Genomic DNA, 22,293 nt, shown 5'->3' on the forward strand with positions numbered 1-22,293 from the left:
GTATTCTATTATGTATAACATTGGGATTCCTTCAACTGTATACAAAATATATTTATGATGGTAATTGAATATAACATTAAGAAATAATTTTAATAAATTGCTATATAAGCAGTTATAATTATATATATCTCTCAGATAGTAATGTAAAGGTTATTCTGAAAATAAATTAATATTGACATACTCATAATATAAGTTAAAACGTTAAAAAATCTCTATTAAGTAATTGCTGTTGATCAATTTCATTAAATCTTTAAGAAGCTATTTATATTCATGAAGGTTTTATATATATTAAATTTAATTTATTGTGTTTTTCAAACAAATTCATAAGGATTATAACGAGTTCTGAAAATCAAATCCATCTTACCATTCAAACAATTTTAAATAACTTATTAGTCGAATCTGAAAATTATTCGTTAATATTACATAGTTATATACATACATATTATTATCTCTAATAATTGATATTCAATAATCAACTTTTTATTAATATTTTTCTATTATGCTCTACCTCAATTCCTTTTATTTTAATTAAATAATCTCTCTAGCTGAGATATATATTGCCTCTTCAAAGAGAATCAACTATATCTAGCATTGAAAAAGTTAGGTATATAAAGTTATTATTTGAGCAAAACTACAGCAGCTAGTAAAGTGATAAAAAATGGAAAGTAAAGTATATTGTGCGAAATTGATAAGAATTGCATCACTTCTTATCCAATTGTATTGAAAAAAACTCTTTGCGATAACTGAGAGTTATATATATATATATTTAATCTTTTATCAAATTACTAAAATCATATAAGACCACACCACTCATTTTAATAAGCTGAAATATACTTCATATAGAAATCTGTAGTTCCATTAAATGGAATAACAAAACATGAAGATGAAACAAAAATTGTGATCTTGAACATTTTGCAGTATAATTTGATTAATTTTTAACATAAAGCTGAAAGATATTAAGTTTCTATGCATAAAAGTCAATTCATATATCAAGTAATTAAAAATGTCATTTTTCTTATTTATATTTTTCTAACTGTATAATATAGGAATCTCGTGATATCATATTTTCTAATGTCCAATTATTTTTACAAACATTTAAACATTTAAACTAATAAATTTTATTGTAATGACATGCATTTAATTAAATGACATGCAATCGTACGCTACAAGGAATATTTCTCAAAAATTCTTAAGTAATTTTTTAACTGTAGTTATAAATATTTATCATTAGTCATTAAATGACATTAAATCTAATTACATATAAATACAATATAATTTTTATAATCTGATAGTAAATCTTTATAACTGAATATTGAACTATAAAAAAAAAATTACCAAAACAGTTATAATGTGTAAACCGTTAATTAATTGCATACGAACTCTTTCGCACAAACGTTCATATTTCATTAATTTTTATAATTAAGTACATTAGATATTTATGCCTATCATACTTTTATAATTTATTGTATTTGAATCCAGATCGTAATAACATAACATTTCTGTTTTTTAGTAAGTGTTAAAATTAAATAATCTACAATTATTGAATAATCGTTTTAAAACAAATCTCCCATATATGTTCCGTCTTAACAAAATTTTCTTCTCTTTCCATTAATAATTTTATAAAGGTATGTGGCTATTTGCATTTCAAATAAATATTAATATAAATGTACCTTTTAAATCTACAATATAACTCTCTGTTCGAGAATGTAAGAATACTTCAAGCTCATTAGACATCTGGAAAACTCGAAATAAGAGTTATCGAAAGAGCAAATCCTTGATTATCTAAAGAAAAATAATTCATACACACCCTTGACTATCTAAATATAACAACTCATAAACACATCTGGCGAGAATATGCGATCAAGTGTCTAGAAAAAACATGTCATTCAAAGTTGTGAAAAACAAGTTATAAAAATATAAGCAAAAAACCACGTCGTTTAACATCCGGAAAAAGGATATTAAAGGCAACACTGTAACGTATACGCTGTTGTCAAGCCCAACTACATGTGGCTCGGATAGTGAAGCGAGAACGCGCCAAAGAAGTCCACTCATGGTGGGGATGCAAGTAAGAAGCGTTCTGATTGGAGCCGCCAATAATGAAAGAATCAATTCGATTGGAGACGCGCAGAAAGAGGCGTTCTGATTGGAGACGCCAAGGAGACAATTCGCAAAGACCACACGGTGGCCGAGAATGCTTTTACGAAAGACGCTGGCAAGACGCAACAGCTTCTTCTCACAAGAGAAGCCGGCAAGCTTCTTCTCTAAAGGAACGCCAAATAACAAGGATGTAGACATACACAGTAAAGGACAAGAATTAAGAGGCAAAGCGTAGTCATATCCAACTCATAACAAGTGCAAGATAAGTGCAAATCAAACCATACAATTGCAGTAGTGCAAGACAAGGAAAAGGAAACAAGAAAACAGTGGTACACTTAGCACAACATAATCATAACGTATAAGGAGCCACTCGAGGCAAATTCAACAAACAATACAAGGTATAGCCAGCAAAACACAAAACATAAAGTACAAGCTGCCGCACGAGGCACAACCTGCAAATGTCACTAGCTGCTATCAAGAGCACAAAATCTGCAGAACTCACAAGGTAAAAGTTCCATTCGTTAATAACGATAATAATACACGATATGCCTCACAAGGTAAAGAAAAATAGAGCGACCAAGCGCACACAATCTGCAAACGCATAAGGGGCAAGTTTAGTTCCCACAAGATAGACTTACGTGATGCCGTACGCGGCAATATCTGCAGACTAAGATGAAGTGCCACCAAGAGCACACCTGCAGAGTCTACAAGGTAAGTAATAAAACAATAATAAGGCGAACTTAAGTTACTGCCGCGTGCCACTACACAAGGAGCGCGGGGGTTTACGACCTTATACTTCTACGTGTATAACTCTACCACCATGTGCATTACATATAGAGGACCAGAAGGTTACGCCCTTCTACCTGTACATGCAACGCACATTACCGCTCTGTGACAATAACAATACAAAACTCAAGAAACGACGGCATTCAAACATCAACTAAAAATCATTATAATTCAATTAATGCAATTATCGCAATAAACTACAACAAATAACAAAAGCTATTTATTATTGAACTATCCTGTCTACTTGCCCGCAATCCTTCCATCATCCATCTGGGAGCTTACACTTAACTTTAGATATTTGGCTCTCCTCGCGCGGTACTCTATTTTACTTACGTACTTAATATATTAACTATATTCCTTACATAGATATCAATTTATTTATTGATATATCAGTTTACGTAAATAAGACTTCAATATATGTTAATATTTTATATTTCTATATACAGAAATTATTCAGAAAAACAGGATTTTGACGGTAATTAAAAGAAACTATATCATGACGAATGTAGGATTATGAATATGTAATAGAGCTGTAGCTTTGATATTGATGATTGGTTATTTTATTTGAGAAATAAATTGATTTTACTTAAAATTTTATAATGAATGATAATGTGAAGTTTAAGTACTTCTTCATATTTACATTATTACTTTAAAAAATAAAGGAGATTTCCTTCGGTATTTCTATGATTACTTATTTATATAAGGATGATTGATTTCACAAGCTTCTATAATAACGAATAACATCAAAGCTTGTACAATTTTTTGGATAGCTGGCATATTATCTTTCAAAATTAGAGGTAATATAAAGCGATTATACGATGATTAAATTATGTCTTACTTGTCCAAAATCACGATCAAAAATATAGTTTCGATGAAAATATTTATATACTCAACCTTAAGTATTAATAAGAATTAAACTATTCAACATACAGAATAAAGAATATACGGTAAGCCGATTATAAGCAGTTGTTCTTGAATATTGGCCATGTTTTGACTTGTTATATGATACCCATTGATATATGTGACAAGTATAAAAGTTTTAAAATAGTATATTTAAACGCACGTTGTAGCGTAAAACTTTGTACGCAGACCTTCGCTGTATGATTTCCACATATATACTGAGGTGCTTTATGCGCGGATATTACAATTTGTTGACTGATTTTTATTTTAAATACTGTGCCATCGTTATCACAATCACACATTGCTCGAAATTGCAAGAAATCTTCCCAAGTTGTTAAACGTCCGGCAAACCCAAGTCATCAGACATCTGGCAAACGGAATTTGTTAAACATCTGGAAAAACCAAGTCATTAGGCTTCTAGAAAACCCAGGTAATTAGATACCTGGCAATAGTCGTTACAACCCAAAAATTAAAATCTAACGGTACAGAATTGCATCCATTGTTAAGTCCAGCCATACTGTCGCTTGGATAGGCAAGCGAGGGTACTTCATCCAGGCCGCCCTCTTGGCGAGAAAGCCATGAGAAGACTACTCTCTTTCTTTCTGTTATTGAAGACGCAGCTGTTAGGGACGCTTCTAGTAGAGACGCCTCAGCCAGAGGCACTCTGATTGGAAAAGCAAAGAAAAGGCGCTCTGATTGAAGACGCAAAGAAAAGGTGCTTTGATTGGAGACGCAAAGAAAAGGCGCTCTGATTGGAGATGCAAAGGAAGTAGGCGTTCCTTAATTGCATTTAAAGGAGACGACAACAAGACTCACCACTCAAACTGAAGTCGTCGAGGAAGAAGGAAGCAGAAACTCGCTCGGTAGAATCGGTAGTCAAATCTCTTTGTGCAGCCGCATAGCAGCTCAAGGTGCCATAGTCACCTTCCTCTGGATAGAGTTTTTCAAGGATTCAATGTCAACGCACACTTTCTCATTCTAGGTGGTTATAGCCACCTTTCCTCGCCAGAGTTTCTCAAGGATCAGAGCCGCTACGAAAGGTACACGCAACAACTTCACACTAAATAGAGTTTATACACCAGTACCCCGAGCGCGAAGCAGTCGCAGGCCTTTCTCATAATAGGTGCTACCAAGCGCACACACTCTGCAGAGCTACTACGGAAGAGCCACTAAAGAAGAAGAGACACCAAAAAAGAAGGTGTAAGCAACAGTTTCGTATAACTACTCACGTAGAATCGTATACATAGTGCTCAAAAGCACCAAGTTATTGAAAGACTTCAAGGATCCAGTGCCAACGCGCACTTATCATATTCACTGCCAACACATTTCTCAAGGAGGAGACAATCAAATTACCACCACGTGGCACTACACAAAGAAGTGGCAAGAGATTTACGACCTCTTACTTCTCAGTGTAATAATTTACCATCAAGCACAAGAGCATCTAAGTACGCCAAGAGGGTCCAGAAATTTACAACATCTTACCTCTGCTTGGTGTGCATGCTAATACCACGTGGCAACTGTCACGGAACTGCAAGATCTCAATAATTCTCATCACCAACTGAGAATCATTATAAAGTAGTTTGTAAAGTAAAACGCAACAAACAGCACGAAAAGCAGAAATAAAATATTAAATGTTAAAATTTAATGTTAAATATTTAATTTATGCACTAACCTTTCCACTTACCTACACTTTACTCCCACCAGTAAACTGGTGGATTTAATCTATTTCTAAACATACATGTTTTCTTTATAAGCAAATTTTCATTTTCCAATCAAACTATAATTTCCACAAAACTGGTTAATTATAAAACTAAATTTAAACTATAAACATGATTATTTAAACTATCTTACAAAACTAATTTTTTTTAATAATTTGCAATATTAACAACAAATTATGAATTATTAGTACTATAATAAAACTTATAAATATGATTTTTAAACGTATGTAAGATTCAATCAAATACATAAATTAGATTCGAATTTGAGTGAATGATACTCAATAACGTTTAGATTATTTAGACTTAATCTAAACTTAAAAATATTGTTCTTTTCAATATTATATTGTTATGAACATAAAATAATATTTTGAATGATATTTCTTAAAAATCATGCAAAGAATTATATTTATTTAGGGACTCATAAAATATAAAATTTTTAAGATTTTTTTCTAAAAAAATTACTTATTTCCATTTTTTGTGTTGTACATTTAAGGAACTTACTATGTCTTTTTTTAATGTAAAATATTAAATAATTAAAACATAGCATTGAAATTAAAAAAATAAAAATATTTAGTCTTGATAAGATTTTATTCTGATACACTACTAAAATTTTCAAAAATTAAATTTCTGAATAGGTACCAGTGATTTTGTTAAATAATCAAGTTTATAAAAAATATTACATTTTTAATATTTGTGATATGAAATGCGTAATCAATACATAAATTGATAAATGTATAAATGAGTATAAAACATTTTATACAAATAAATTGAACAACTTTTTAGAAATTAATGTAACGGATATTATCAGTTTCGATGATGCATTTAAGATAAAACTTAATACACATTTTTATTCGAAAATTAAATATAGTTGAAAGATTCTATTACTTCTGTTATAAGCTTTAATATAATTTTACGGTTTCTATATACATTCATTTACTTTGAGATAATAATGATAGATAAAATTTTTTCAAAATAAATCATGTTATATGTTTAAATCTGAGAAGTGTTATTGCTAAATAATGAATATGCAATTTACCTCTCTTTTTCTATTGTGTAAAAGTTAAATTATATATACAAGTTATTAAATAAGAGTAAAAGTGTAAAAGTTAAATTATATATACAAGTTATTAAATAAGAGTTACATTAAATTTACATATACCTAAATATAGTACATAAAGATTATATCTTACCGACACCTCCAAATGTTCTCATTGTAGTCATATATTTAGAACCTTTGCCTTCTTTACTACTGTTGTCATACCAATTCAATACATCTAATACAGCTTGAGGATTCTTCTTTTGTTCTTGCTTGCTGATGTTACTAGACATTAACAGTCTTGCCCAAGCTTCAGGCATTCCCTGAGATAAATAAATTAGTTAACGTACATATTAATACTTTACAAATAAACTTGTTTTTAAGTAAATCAAAGTTGATACAAAAAATGAATATATATAAGCTATTAATAAATTAAGGGTCAATAGCATATTACATGACAGAAACATTACTTATAGCTGCATAAATTTATTATTTTAAAAATTGATTTTATAAACCTTCGTTACCATATAAAATATTCATGAAATTTTATTTTATTTAATAAATTGATTAAATAGTTGCAGTCAATTTATTTAAAGTAGAATTTAATTGGATTTAATATAATAATATTCTAATAATACATTAAATCTAATAAAAAAGCAATATTCCTGTATAAATATTCCTGTTTTAATAAATATCTGCTCAAAAGCTTATTTAACGATAACAAAGAATTTTAAATTTCTAAAATAATGAAAAAATTTTTCTGAATTAATTTACTAAATAATTATATTAAATATAATAAATTTTACTCATTGACATTTTTCATTCACTATAAACAAAATATAATAATTATACAAATAAATGACTTGATTCCTTTACACTGTAATTTAATTAAATAAGTATATAAAAATATATGCTAGCTGATATATAAATTAACTTGTTTTATGCTAATACTTCAGTACAAAGAATTTAATTATATAAGTAAGATTGAATACAGTTTCTTAAAAAGATAAATACTAAGTAACGTCGTACATAAAGTATTTATTAAATTAATTTTAGATAAAAATGTTTTATTAGGAAATATAATATTGGTATTATTTAATATATTCAAACTAGAATATAAAATCCTTAATTTAGTATTAATTTTTTATATATTTATAATAAATTAAAGAAATTTGTTTTGAAGATTTCAATAGGGACAATAAAATAAAAAATAAAATATACCGGTAAAATTTTAATTAACTTAAACAAAAATAGAATGATCGTAACTATTTAATTTGAAATAAATAAAACGTCTCGGGTGACTTACGATTCCTGATGTTTTAATTATCTGGTAACACATACACACGCGCGCGCGTTTAAAATACTAGTATAAATCCGAATTACATAATATATAATGTACATACAAAATATTTGTCATACGTAAATTCTTTATTGCGCAGTAATGCAATTCACTTACATGAATTTGGCAATCTAAAATATATTTTAGTTTTATTTTTCTAAAAAACTTTTTATTATAATAACAAGTTAATTTATTTTTAAAATTTGAAGGCTTCAATTATATTGAATATGTATTAAAATATACTATTTTCTTAGTTCTATTCTGAGTGCATACATTTGTAGCCATTTTTAAAATATAAAATTAAAGCTTAAAATAAATTAGAAAATCAATCCAGCATAATTTAATTAGGTCTATATATCAAATATTAATGCGTGTAAACAATTTTACCAACAGTTAGTTCCAGTGGAAAATAATTATTTTATTAATAAATTTTCTATCTAATTTTTATATATAAATTAAGGTTTGTATAAGATAGAAAGAATAATCAGAGACGAAATAAATAAAAATTGTTTTAAGTTTCTGAATGTAAAAGGTAAATATTGAAAATTTAAAGGCATTATTTGGAATTATCACTTTTTGTATTAGAAAGCAACAATAATCTTTGGATTCAATGAATCTAATTAATATTTTATTGTTTTAATTCTTAAAAATGTTATTGCGAAATCATTTTAAATTTATCTAGAATTCGATTGAAATAAAATAAATTTTTTCTTATATTTAATCATTTTTTTTACTTGATTTTGATAATTACTTAATAAGTTCTTATATTTATTTAATGAAATTACATTGTATGCTGTCGTTGATGTATATAATATAAAAATTAATGCTTGAATCGTTATTCATAGAATTATCATAGTTTTTTCCATTCGGAAATGATACATATTTTTAAATCATATTTCATGAAAATAGATAAATAATCGGAATGCTTCCTATAAAATTGTAGAATGTTTTCACAAGCGGGTTTTGAGATTTGTTTATTTGGAGACCATCATGGTATACATTGCCGACAGTGTCTCATACATAGGTCATCTTCTGATCAGTGGAACCTCTTCTATAGCACGGATTACCAGTCAATAGTAAAGGAATAATCGAGAAAAACTAGTTTTTATGATAATAATTCAAATATAAAACAAAAGAATAGTTAGATTTATATATATTAAATTATATGAAAATAGCACAACATTAATTAACATAAGGCTAATTTTAAATCAGTTTATAATGAAATTTATTATGTTAATTTAAAATGAAACTTATTTGCCATAAGTTTAAATTTTAAAATAAACTATTTGTGTTTTAAAACTATTTTTTCTAAGTATTCAGTATATGTTTATTTTTTAAAGATTTTACTTTAATTGAAAATTTTTGTATTATTATTGAATTTATATGTAAATAACTTTCAGCAAACTAAGCATTTAGTTTTACTGTAACTATTAAACAAAACACCATCTACTATCAATTGTAGATTATACTGTGAAATATAATTGCTTGATAAATAAAAGTAATAAGTGAATATTTTTATTTACATATTGAAATTAACTTTACATGCCTCATTAAATTTCCAAATTTTTTGGTTATATATTTTTATTTTCTTTTTATTATAGTTTTGTTATTTCAAGAAAGGTAGTACATTATTTTCAACAAATTGATCCATAGAATTGTATATAACGCATTCCTAGTTGTTATGGAATAATACATAATTATCTATATAAATTGCCATGATCTACATATTTTTACTAAAGCAATATTAGCCTAGTATAAATAGTGTAATATTAGACTTATGATATATACTCTATTTATCTAATTTTTCAATTTTTATCAATATAAAAAATTTCCATACTATTATTATTTATTTATATTTTCTTGATTTTTATAGTATTTTATACAAATTAGTATAAAATAATTAAAAAATATTATGTATAGTTTTTAAGTAAGTTGCCTGTAATTTATTATTCATCACTTAATAAATATTTGTAATATTATTTAATCGGTGTATAACTTAAATTTGAATAACCTTGTATAATCTTTTCTCTAACGATACTTTCGTAGTCAAACTTTCTTATAATAATAACACAAATATCTACATAACAATTTTTGATAAATTTTAAAGTTTCAATGTTTTATATTAAATATGTATAATTTATCTTATTAACGAAAAAAGTTTTTTGTTATGGCTAATAATTAAAAATAATACGCACTGTTATGAACTACAGAAATTATGGGTATACTATTTTCTTTAAATTTCAATAATATTAATACAACAAAATGAATGAGATCATATCCCATTGGTTATATTTGTTTAATAAATGATAAACTAGTGTTTTCAAACAATCCGGTCATATTTTTATAGTTTTTATTATTTTTATATTTAGAAATAAAAGATAATCTAAATTTATAAATGTTGTAAAGTAATCAAGTATTTATTCAAATAAAATTTCTATAAAGATTTATTATATATAATTTTTCTGAAGTAATAATTTTTTTATTTGTACGTTAATTCAATTCATTTTTACCTACATTATGTTTAGTAATTCCTTCATCATTTATTAAAAATTTAAAAAATAAATGTATTACATTGTAATCCATTGTCTTTACAATGTCGGTTCTGTTCACTCTTAAATATATACTACATATAATAATCATAAATCAGATTTTATAATTTTTAAGAACAATTTTGTAAATTTCAATGGAATTACTTCGATAGTTTATTTTTAACAGCAAAACTGATAAAATAAAGTTTCAGAACAAATAATTTACATTTTAAAACTTATTTTTTCTATCACATCATTATTATCGAAATTAGTTAATTCAATGTCTAGTTACTAAATTAATTATTTCAATAATTATTTATATTAGATAATATTTATAAATCAGCATTTGATTACCTATTGTGTTTGTATTTAAGTTTGTATTCAAACATTTGTATTTAAGTTTTTTGGATATTAGTTATCATCATTAAGTATAACATTAAAAATGTTATTAATTTAGTGACGTAATTTAATTTAGACTAGTTATAAACTTTATAAATTATAATATATACTTATTAAATTTATATGGTAAATATTGTTTTTAATATATTTTAATTTATACTTTGATCTTAATTTATCTACGTATATGATCGCTATATCTCACGACACTGGTTACATCCGTATATTTCGTATACCAAAACCTTATTTTTAAATAATTAATTATAAAACAATGACGATTTTATTAGCGATAGTAGCATTATTTATTTTTTGTTTAAAAAGATTGAAGATTCCTATTTCCTCTACTTTCATAGAACAAAGTAAGTGAGAAATGTAATAAAAATATTATAATATCTATACATCATTATCTAAATCAATCTTAAGATTATGAGCATCTGTAAAATTTAGTTTATTTGTAAAATCTATAAGACTACTTACTATAAAAGTAATACATATATAGTACGCAATCATTGTAAATTAGAAATTATTGAACAATAAAGAGAGACAAGTTGCGTAAAGATCTAGTTTTTTTATGTTTTAACCATTCTCACTACTATATATTACCAGCTTAACAATAATATTGCATTCATTATTCACTATTTTTGTACCTTTTTTTTAATATCACGTAAAATGTAATCACCCATATATAAACAATGTATTTTACGAAATGATGTACAAATATTTTGTCTTTATTTTAAAATATTTCTAACGTAATTCTAAATATATAAGAAAATAAAAGAATCTTGATATAAAATAATGATTTACAATAATAATCTTTATGTATTTATTTCACATAAAATTGCCTATAATTTGGTTTCATGTATTAGTATGAAAATATAAAATAATTTTTTTATTGTAAATTTGATTTTTAACTAATCAGAATGAATAAATTGAAAATATTCTATCACAAGTACAAAATATGATTAACGTAAAATATTAATTAAAAGATTGTTATTTTTTAATATACAAAATGATAAATAGAATGTACATAGATAAAAATTAAAATCATTCGTATGTAATAATTTTCATTTTAATTAAATATTAATTTTAAATGAAATATTTACGAAATCAGTTCATATCATAATGCACAAGTGCTTTTATTTTAATATATATAACAAAAGTTTGAGGCAATTCCATCATTGTACATTAGACTAAAAATATAATATATCAGTATTTTTTGTTATTATTTTATTTCCTTAAAAACTAGTGATTTTAATAAATTTTAAAAATTATCAAAATTTTGTATCTGTTTTTTTGAAACTAAAGTATGAAAAATAGCAAAAGCAAAATCTATCAAGAATTTTTAAATAAATTGATAAAACGCGTTCTTATAAAAAATAGTTTTAAAATTTAAATTAAAAATTACTTTTATGTTTATAAAATTGTTATTATATATTAATAATTTAAAATATGTGATTAAGATTAAAAAAAAAAACTATCCGATAAAAAATATTCTTAGCTCCTTGTATTAATTTTTTTGATGAAATGATTCATGAATCTACCAAAATATTTTTAAACTAGTATAATATTAGTAAAATAGTTTCAAATTTGATAGCTTAGAAATAGTATTACGGAATATATGTGTAATGAAAAAATAATAAACAATTTAGATTCTCTATTTTAATAAGATGAAATACTCGTTATTTTATAAATTATCATGAATTAAATGTGTTGATTTTTACTAATTTTTATTAAATCTGTTAAATATTATTTTTAATACAGGAATTTAAACTACTTTTTAGTTAAAAAATATTAAATTAGAAGTGTTACATTTAACTTGGTAAAATACATATTTTATTGTATTTATTAAATGTAAATAATGTTTAAATCAATATTCATATTAAAAATTGAAAATTAAAAAATATTGTCATAAAAATTTGATTATTTATTAATAAATAGTTTATCAACTTATTTACATATTGTTATAAAGAAATATGATGTATTGCATTAATATTTTTCAGCGATATATATTTATAATTAATATTACAATATTTTAAAGCACCTGTACTATATATAATTTGAATTTGATGTTATGTAACTATGATTCCTCTGCTTTATGTGGGCTTATATATATATAATGCAACCAATTAAAATATATAGACATATAAATTTAACGATGCTGTTTTTGAAAAATAATGGTATACAACAAATATTAATTTAGTAGATCACTGATTATTTTTTCTAGCTTTAATATTAAAAATATTTCATGAAATATGAAAAATCAACATTTATTATGCGCTATATGCAACAATTAATTTTTTGTATAAATATCTCAATAAATCATACAATTTAAATTTATATTTGTCAATTTTCTTTTTCACCAGAATAATTGCTTTTCTTTTGATGAATCTTAATTATTCAACACAATGCTCAGTATATTAAAAGTAGATTGTCTCTATGCAATAGAATTTTTGTTTTTAATAAATATTTACCTTCGATTCAATACTACAAAGCATTTAATTCATTTATATAACTTACATTAAAAAATATTTTTAGGCTTTTAAATACATTTTCAAAAAGTCAATTTTGTTGTTAAACAAATATTGCCTTCATTTAACGTTTAAAAAAATTACCAATAAAGGGAGTATAAATGAAACTGTTCAGATCAATAGAAACGAAAGCAAGTTGATATAAATTTATAAAACCAAAATATTTTATTCAAATGGTTTTTTTATTTACTATTTAGCTAATGTTGTATAACTATAAGAGTACACAGATATTCTTAGAACTTGTCTTGTCAATAAATGAAATCCTATATTTAAATTATTATCTAATATGATCATATATACGAGCTTTAACCAGAGAGATATTACTTTATCATTTACATCATTACTACCGCATGATTTTTTACGAATATGCTCTATATTTAAAAATTATTAAATAGTGATATATGTAGTTTGTATCAATTCTTTTTTTAATCAAATTTTTGAAGTTCTACTTATATTTTTTAATTGTACAAATTGTTTACATAATATTTTCAATATATAAACTAAGTAATTAGAATTATTACAATTATTATTTGCTTATCCAGAATCCTATTAACACATATCAATGAATGTAGTAACATATTAACAGTAAAGAAGGCTGCCAATACTTTAAATTTTTAAGTTCTGTTAATTTTGCACCTGTTAAAATTTTAATATAAATTTTAATAAGAAATTCAAGCTTTTAAAAAATTAATAGAATTAATATGATTAATTGAACTACAGTATAAGTTCAGCCTTATAGAAAATACATTTTCTTTTTTGAAATTTCAGTTTTACTTATTAAATGTTCAATTTAAGTTTAAAATTATTATATTTAAATTTATTTATATGCATTTTATTTACGTATATTTACTTATATTATTTAATTATATTTAATAGTAGTCGTTACAGTTAAAGCTTTCATAATTACTGAATCTTTATGTTTCAAATGAAAATATTCATATTTTAATAAAGAGTTTAATTTCTCTAATTATACATATATTCTTTTTATATTTTAATTACAGCTTTATATATGAGCATTACCTTTATATAATGCAATTTTTCACTGCAAAGAAGGTAACTTATTTAATTGTTCAATATGTTAAATTAATATTTAAATATTTTTTAATCTATATACATTTTATTCATAATTTGAATATGCATTTTTCATAATTTTAATTGCTTTAAACTGTATTCTTATTATTTTTAACTGTTATTACCTGTTATTAACTATTACAGCTGCAATTATAATTCCTTCGTTTTTTCCTATTTACAAAGTAATATTATGCACTTAATTTAAATCTCTATTTTTGACTAAGTCATTATCATTAACTATTAAATATCTTGATTATAAATTTTTTATATTTTGGATACCAATTTTTATTAAAACATTAGGGTCTGTATCGAAAGCTTAACTTAGGATAGCTTGTCGAATTTTCTTTTAATATTTTCGTAAATCATTGTAATGTATTATATCGCCACAATAGTATTAATATATTAATATTATATTATTAATATATTTATAAATATTACATTCGACAGATATATCAATTGTTTTTTAATTTACGTTGTCACTATGTGCAATTTAATAGAGCAGTAAAAAATTTATTTTTTAAGATCATATAGGATTTTACATAACACTTAATTGAATATATTACTATACAGAAAGTGTATGAATTTACTTTAGAAGTATATATCTTATTTAATATCAAATAGTTGTATGACTTAATAAACTATTTTCATATACTTTACATACTTTCATTTGATTCATTTATGGTGTTTATCAATAAGTGTCATTCGTATAGTAAACAAATTCACATCCATGCTGGCTATGATGGTTTTTAGAACACAATTATTATTTAATGAAAAAGTTTCGAACAATGTTGTACGTTTATATATACTTTAAAACATGAATTTTTAGAATGAAGGACGTTGTAATGGTTTGAACTATGATAGAATTATAAAAAAATTAATAATCGACATTTCGGATTTATTTCTGTTAAACTATAGAGCTCATGGATACTTATATTTAAAAATACAATCGATGATTTTCAGACCTACAAATCATTAATTTTGAAGAAATAAAAGAGTTATCTTAAAAAATAAACGTGTAAATGATTAATATTAACAATATTGTTCTGTTTAACTAAATTAAATAAATAATTAATTAAATAAAATTTATTTATATTTCTATAAATTTTACTCCTCGAAGCAATTACATTAATAAAAAAATATATAGATAATATCTTTATATAGATATATAATAATTTTACATATTTTATCTCAAATGTTATACCCTTTCATCAAATAATGCAAAAAGAACTTCCTAAGACAATTTTATATACTTTCATATTATACTAAATATACATGTATGGTTTAAATTATAACGTACTTTTTACTTACTTTCAATGGCAGCTTGAAAAATAAATATTACTATAATTATTATTTATTTATAACGTATTGTTTATTATAATCAAAATCTTTGATTGTCAATAAAAAATCTGATTTTACTCTACATTACTTATTTTTTTTAAACAGATTTTAATTGAAAGATAACGAATGAAACGTAAAGTACTATACTTACCGTAAATTCACCAGTCACTGCATCAAATCCAACATGAACAGTATGTTCAAAGTTAGTAGGATAACTAATATTGGGCTTATCTTTATTATCTTTCATTTTTATTTTATTTCTCATATTTTTCTTCTTTTTTTCATCAAAATCAGGTTCTTTTGGCAATGGTCGCATATCTACTGGAAGATTAGATATGGGTTCTCCTCTAAAATAAAAAATTATTTTATTAGAGAATACAAAATTTGAAATAAAAATGCAAGTATGTAATAGTGAATCTTATAAAAAATTTTTATTTAATTATTATTAAATAATAATGAATATATTTACAATTACATTAATTAACACAAATTCTCTGTAGTATATAATATAAATACAAGCTACGAAATCTGCAATTCGATTAAATCTATAAATATGACCTACTGTACCACAATATAAATTAAGCAATTGATTTTAAGTTAACGTTGACTAAAATTGTAACAATGTGCTCAATACCAAATAATAAAAAATGCACAGACAATATTATGATATTCTTAATACTTAAAAATTAGGTTCTATAAAAACTCGAGAATAAAAAATTATTATCTTTTAGTTCTAAATTAGGTTAATAAATCAAATCAATTAACAAACTATCTAAACACCAAATTATGTTGTCAATTTTACTCAAAGTATTTTTCTCGATTTACTTAATTCAGCTACAAAGATGTGAGATTTTCATATTAATACATATGAATATTTATATAATAAAAGAATAATTTGATCTTTAATTCGTCTTCAATCTCTTCATTTTAAACGTGGAAAGATACCATAAATAAGCGACATTTTCTAACATATATTGGATTTATTGGAAACATCATAAGAGGATGTGTATAATTGTACTTACAGTAAAATTATAAAAATGAAATAAAGTACAAACGAACAAGTTTAAATTAATTGGTTGTCCTCGTCAATAATAGAAATAAAACAAACGCTCTCACTTCTCCGACTTATTACCTAACAAGAAAAAATAATCTAACACAGTGTGTTATTATTAATTCAGAATGTGTTTAATCTAAATATCGTGTTTAGTCAAATCAGACCAACCTTTCAACTGTATTATAATTTAATTTATGTATGTATGTATATATATATCATAATTTGGCCAGCCCCTCTTATTTAACATTTTCAAGATAATTCTTTGATTTTGACTTCACTTCATTTTACACCTTTCATTCTGCCCTATCTATCTTATTTCTTGTGAATAAAAGAAATTTAACTTACTTTTCTTTATTTTTTTTATTTAAAATTTGTTTTTTAACCCGCTTTTTGTCAAAAATACCAGCATCTACCTTTGCTGTTATTACGAGATTTCTAACTATGGATGATCTTTATGGAATGTGCATTAAAATAAAAACACATCGTTTTATTACTAAATTAATTATAATTCTTTCTTAATTAAACGGATATTGTTCTAAAAAGTTTGTTTATTTTGATTTGATTCAAAGGATCAAATGAATTTAGTTTTCTGGCTCGAACTGCCAAGTTCAACAGTTCAGTTTATTAGACGCCCACCTTAGCGATACTTAGAAAAGGACGTAAGTAGAAGGGCTATAAATATGTACAGTATGTTTAACTTCATTTAGGACATCGTTTATTTGGTTTTATTGGCAATTGCACTATTGTTGTTTTGTATTCTCTTCTCGTGATAGAGAGCGAATTATATTTTATCACAATGATGTAGTTGCTCCTTGGTGATGGTGACGATGCCGTCGATGACGCTATGGGGGTCAGCAATGGATTTTGTATATTTCCTGAAGGGATATATGGCTTGGTTGAGGTGTATGCTAATGTTGTAAAGGTTAGCAAGGAGAGTCGACCATACTTATAAGGGAAATATGGGAATGTTTATGTGGGAGTTATTCTCAGTAAAGACTGATACCTTTCGAGTGTACAAGGGTACGATACCAGCTTTCTCTAGTCAACTATTTTCTAGAACTGCAGACAGCCCTTGATTGGTTGTTAAGCGTTGCACACTGGAGAATTGAACGTGAGTTCCTTGCAATGGCTGTACTGAGAGAGCGTATGTTACGTCACTTTCTCTCTTCTGTAGACTCCGTTTAATGGCGTGGCTAGGACGTAGATGACTGGCTAGAACCAGTGACTGATTCGGAGGAACAACTGGCGCTGTTTACTGAGTGACAGCTGAGTGATAACTACTAGGAATCTTGATACGCGCTTCCTTAAGTATCAGCGTGGCAGTTAAAACTAGCTGGCAACAATGCTTAGATGCTGCTATGCCGACAGCGGGCTTGCAGAACGTTAGAGAATCTAAGCTTTGGGGTATTCGAAAATTCTGCGAAAGCGAATCCTTGGATGATTCGAGAATTCAATCGACGTTGCTATGCAAAGGCTAAGCAGCCTTGCAGAACGTTCGAGAATCTAAGCTATGAGTTAGTCGAGAATTCTGCGTGTTAAATGTTTACAAAATTTGAGAATTAGAAGGCTTATAAAATTTCCGAGAACCCAAGGCATCGAAAAAATGCTTCAATTACGAACAGATATAAATCAATCAATAAACAAAAATATTTTTTTTAAAGTATAGCTTAAGCTACATTTATTATTTCTCAATGTATTTAAACATGTTATAAATACAGTCTGAAAAAACTTTTTATCACATTCGAGCATTAGGTTGTTAATTATAATAATAATAAAATAAAATAATATAATAAATATAATAAAAAATAAAATAAAATAAAATAAAAAAATAAAATAAGAACATTAACCTGTTATATATAAGTTACAAATTATGTATAATTCCCTTTGGATATGTATCTTAAAAAAATCACTGTATTCAGAAATTATAATACTATTTTTCGAGTTTTTTTCGTTAGCGACGTGGTGATTTGACTTCATTTTTTATTGTGAAATATAATCTGGAAAGGAGTAACTTACAAAAACTATAATTAAACTACTGCTTCATGAAAAATATAGATAATAAAAAATTGCAGTCAATTATGTTTTATTTCTTCCTGTAATGTGATTTATAATAAAACTTTAAAAACATGTATCTAAATATATTTATTATACATAACCAATCTTTTTTTATCGAAATCTAGAATTTCAAAGAATTATGTAATTTTCATTCATAATAAGAACATAAATGTAACATCTATTTAGCTTTTCTCTTAATAAACATGTTTTGATTTTTAAAGTAATTTTCTTACCTCTTAGATTATATTGTATACAATAACAGAAATCATATTTAATATCACATTTAAAACTTAATTTTACATAACCATTTATTACTTAAATTTTGGGGTACATAACATTAATTTATTACAACACCTTGTAACTAATTGAAAAGAATGTGATTTAAAACATTCATTTGCATCAGTTTAATAGTATAAAATATAAAATATTGTTTGATAAAATAATAAAAACAATAAATATTTACGAGTTATTCTATCTTTTTCTCTGTGGGTGGGAGCTTATTATTCAGAATGCTTTATTTATAATAATTTACTCTAGTTTTTTCTTAAATACACTTTTTATAAAGCAATTTATTATTAAAAGTATAAACACATACTTAAAAGAAAAAATACAGTAAAATTTGGAAAAAATAAAAGATTGTTTCAATATTTTTCATTCTTGGTATAAAATACAAATATGTACTAAACAATAATTTTATGAGGTAATATGATATTTAGATATATAAATAATTAATATAATATTAAAGTAATTGAAATTTAAATTATGAATTAAAAAAAATAAAACAAAGAAAACAATGAAGGTGCAAAATTATTTCTTAATTTCTTTAATATTATTTCTTAATTTGTATTTTCCCAAATATAGATTATTCTAACTCAAATAAAAAAGAAAAAATAGGATTTACATTATTTTTATTTTTAAATACATACTTATATTAGCAACAACACATAAGAATGAGAATGCAAAGGACATCTATCAACAAAAGAATAGTTGGGAGATACACCAATGGAATTAAAAATTGATCAATTCCCAAAATATTTATTTACCCATAATTGTATAACATTCTTATTTTAAAGAAGTTGTGAGTCAATTAGATTTAATACTTCATAAATATAATAAAAAAAAAGTTTTATTATGAATATTCTATTAGTTACACATAAGGTACAAAATGTGGATGTCTTATCAAATATATTTGATACTTTGTAAAAAATTAATCAATAAAAAATCCTATCACAGTTTTAATTGTGATAATTTTAATTTAAATGTTTAATTCAGAATTTTGATTAAAAGTTATATATTTTTAATTTTCCATTACTTAGATCTTTTACTAAGAAAAATATTAAAATAATAGTGAAATTCTAAAAAAAATTAAAAATATAACACTCAAAATTTGATTGTCATAAAAATGTTACATGTACTTTAAATGTATTTATTGTCTAGAAAGTTGTTGAAATAATCATTGTTCTTTATTAAATAATAGCACTTAATTATAAATATTATTATTAAAAATAATGTATATCATTTAAATTATACTACAATTACTTTATATAAAATAAATTAATGAATTTATTATATAGAAATGAAAACTTTTGTAACAAATTCTATTAAAATTAAAATTATTTAAAAAGTGTAACGGTAAGTATTTATAGATAATAAATGTTCTCACAGAGGACTATCTTATTACTAATTAAATTACTGTGTAATTATAAAATAACAAATTTAATCTTAATTTTTGTAAGAATAAAATTTTTAAATAAACAATCAAATATTCTGTGAATGATAAAAAATGGTATTACATTATAATATATATTATTTTCAATATAATTAAAACAATTTTTTTAAAGTTACCTATTCGATGTTAATCTTACAGGAGGTGCTGGTGGCTTATCATCTTCATCTGACATGGTGAAACTTGAAATATATGGGTTATAATAGCAATTTCTAAAAAATTTTTCTTTGTTTAAATGAAATTAAAATTAAAAATAACTACAATAAGTTGGACACAAACATTGTTTGCATATATGAAAATCTTATGCATTAAGTTTAATTTAAATCATTCGACTGTATAAAATTACAAGTTATCTAATGATTGAATTTTGTATAATCATATGCGATAAGCTAGATAAAAATACATATAAATGTATATACATTTAAAATTCTAATTGTATGTTATTAAAAAATAAAAATTATATAGAGAAATTAAATAAATTAATTTTGATAAATTAAAAATGACCTAACACTTATTTGATATTCGAATATTTATAGACTTACAGAAATTTTTATTCCATATCTAATACATGGAATCATAATTTATATACTTATTTAAAAACTTTAAATTGTTTAACTAATTACTTATTGAAAATAAAAATAATTTTTTAAATAAATTTAATTAAACATATACCTACATATTGACAAGTACTTTTGACCAACTATGAATATTACTATTGAATAAATAAATATTGCAAAAATAAGGAAAATAATTTCAATTAATATTATAATACAGTTATTTAATTCATATTATGATTGCAATGCTATACATTTATAATTGTATGAGCTGTAATACATTATCTAAAAAATATATTAATAATAGTTTATTACTGACACAATAAACCATTATTTAGCAGTACTTAAATTAACCAATAATATTTTAGATAATGAAATTTAAACTTTTTAAAATTATAATAAAAAATATTTATGATACTCATACTTTATTTTATAAGTTTTTAAAAATTATTTAAACAATAGTATTACAAAAAATGTATCTAATATGTTTTTAACTTATATAATATAAAAAGATTCATTCGTTAACATTTTATAAAGTCTGTATGTATACATATAAAACAATTGTTGGAATTGTATAGTAATTATTATTTATTTTAAATTCAACTTCTTTTATTATATTTAATCAATATTAAGAATAATATTTTTTGCATGATCAATAACAATAAATTAAATTTGAATTAATTTGACAATATAATACGAACTTAATTATAATAAATATTTTTTTAAAATTCGTTAATAACAATTAAACCCACAAATATTCTTTTTAATTTATTTCACTCAATTGAACTGAAAATTACTAAATAAACATTTAAATAAATTATATACTTCTGACATTTTTCTAATTTACATTAATTGATAAATAAATTAAAACATTTTAATAAATATTAAAAACAAAAATAAATATTCGAATATTTATATATTTTCTACTAAAGTGATTAATACTTTTTATATTTTGTTGATTTAAAATATTTAGTTTATAATAATTTTGAAAAAGTTAAAATTTTTTTAATATTTATTTTACAAATTTTTCAAATAAAATGTACACTAAAATATAACTATATTCTTTTTTTTATTAAAAAAATATAAGTGGTGCAATAAACTTAGTTCAGAATCACTAAAGGTCTGAGCAGTATCATGCGATTTGAAAATACAAGATCCAAGGTATAC

The 22,293-nt window shown here is 23.8% G+C and overlaps 1 protein-coding gene across 6 annotated transcripts in view; it reads right to left on the bottom strand.

Annotated features, from left to right (window-relative positions):
* Pak (serine/threonine-protein kinase PAK 3-like protein) overlaps positions 1 to 22,293 on the bottom strand; it is a 39,486-nt gene that overhangs the window by 6,258 nt on the left and 10,935 nt on the right. The window contains exons 1-4 of one of the 6 annotated variants that reach the window (XM_011507090.1): positions 22,069 to 22,091; positions 20,692 to 20,754; positions 15,889 to 16,084; positions 6,692 to 6,860 (exon numbers count right to left, since the gene is read on the bottom strand). In XM_011507090.1, coding sequence (XP_011505392.1) covers positions 6,692 to 6,860; positions 15,889 to 16,084; positions 20,692 to 20,747 — 421 coding nt within the window. In that variant the 5' untranslated portion in view covers positions 20,748 to 20,754; positions 22,069 to 22,091. Of the gene's footprint in view, positions 1 to 6,691; positions 6,861 to 15,888; positions 16,085 to 20,691; positions 20,755 to 21,244; positions 21,324 to 21,874; positions 21,914 to 22,068; positions 22,092 to 22,293 lie in introns of those variants that run through there. The other 5 variants (XM_011507087.1, XM_011507089.1, XM_011507088.1 and 2 more) reach the window with 5 other exon arrangements.

The sequence above is a fragment of the Ceratosolen solmsi genome, unplaced genomic scaffold (genome assembly GCF_000503995.2).
Source record: "Ceratosolen solmsi marchali unplaced genomic scaffold, CerSol_1.0 scaffold6, whole genome shotgun sequence".
NCBI classification, from domain to species: Eukaryota; Metazoa; Arthropoda; class Insecta; order Hymenoptera; family Agaonidae; genus Ceratosolen; species Ceratosolen solmsi.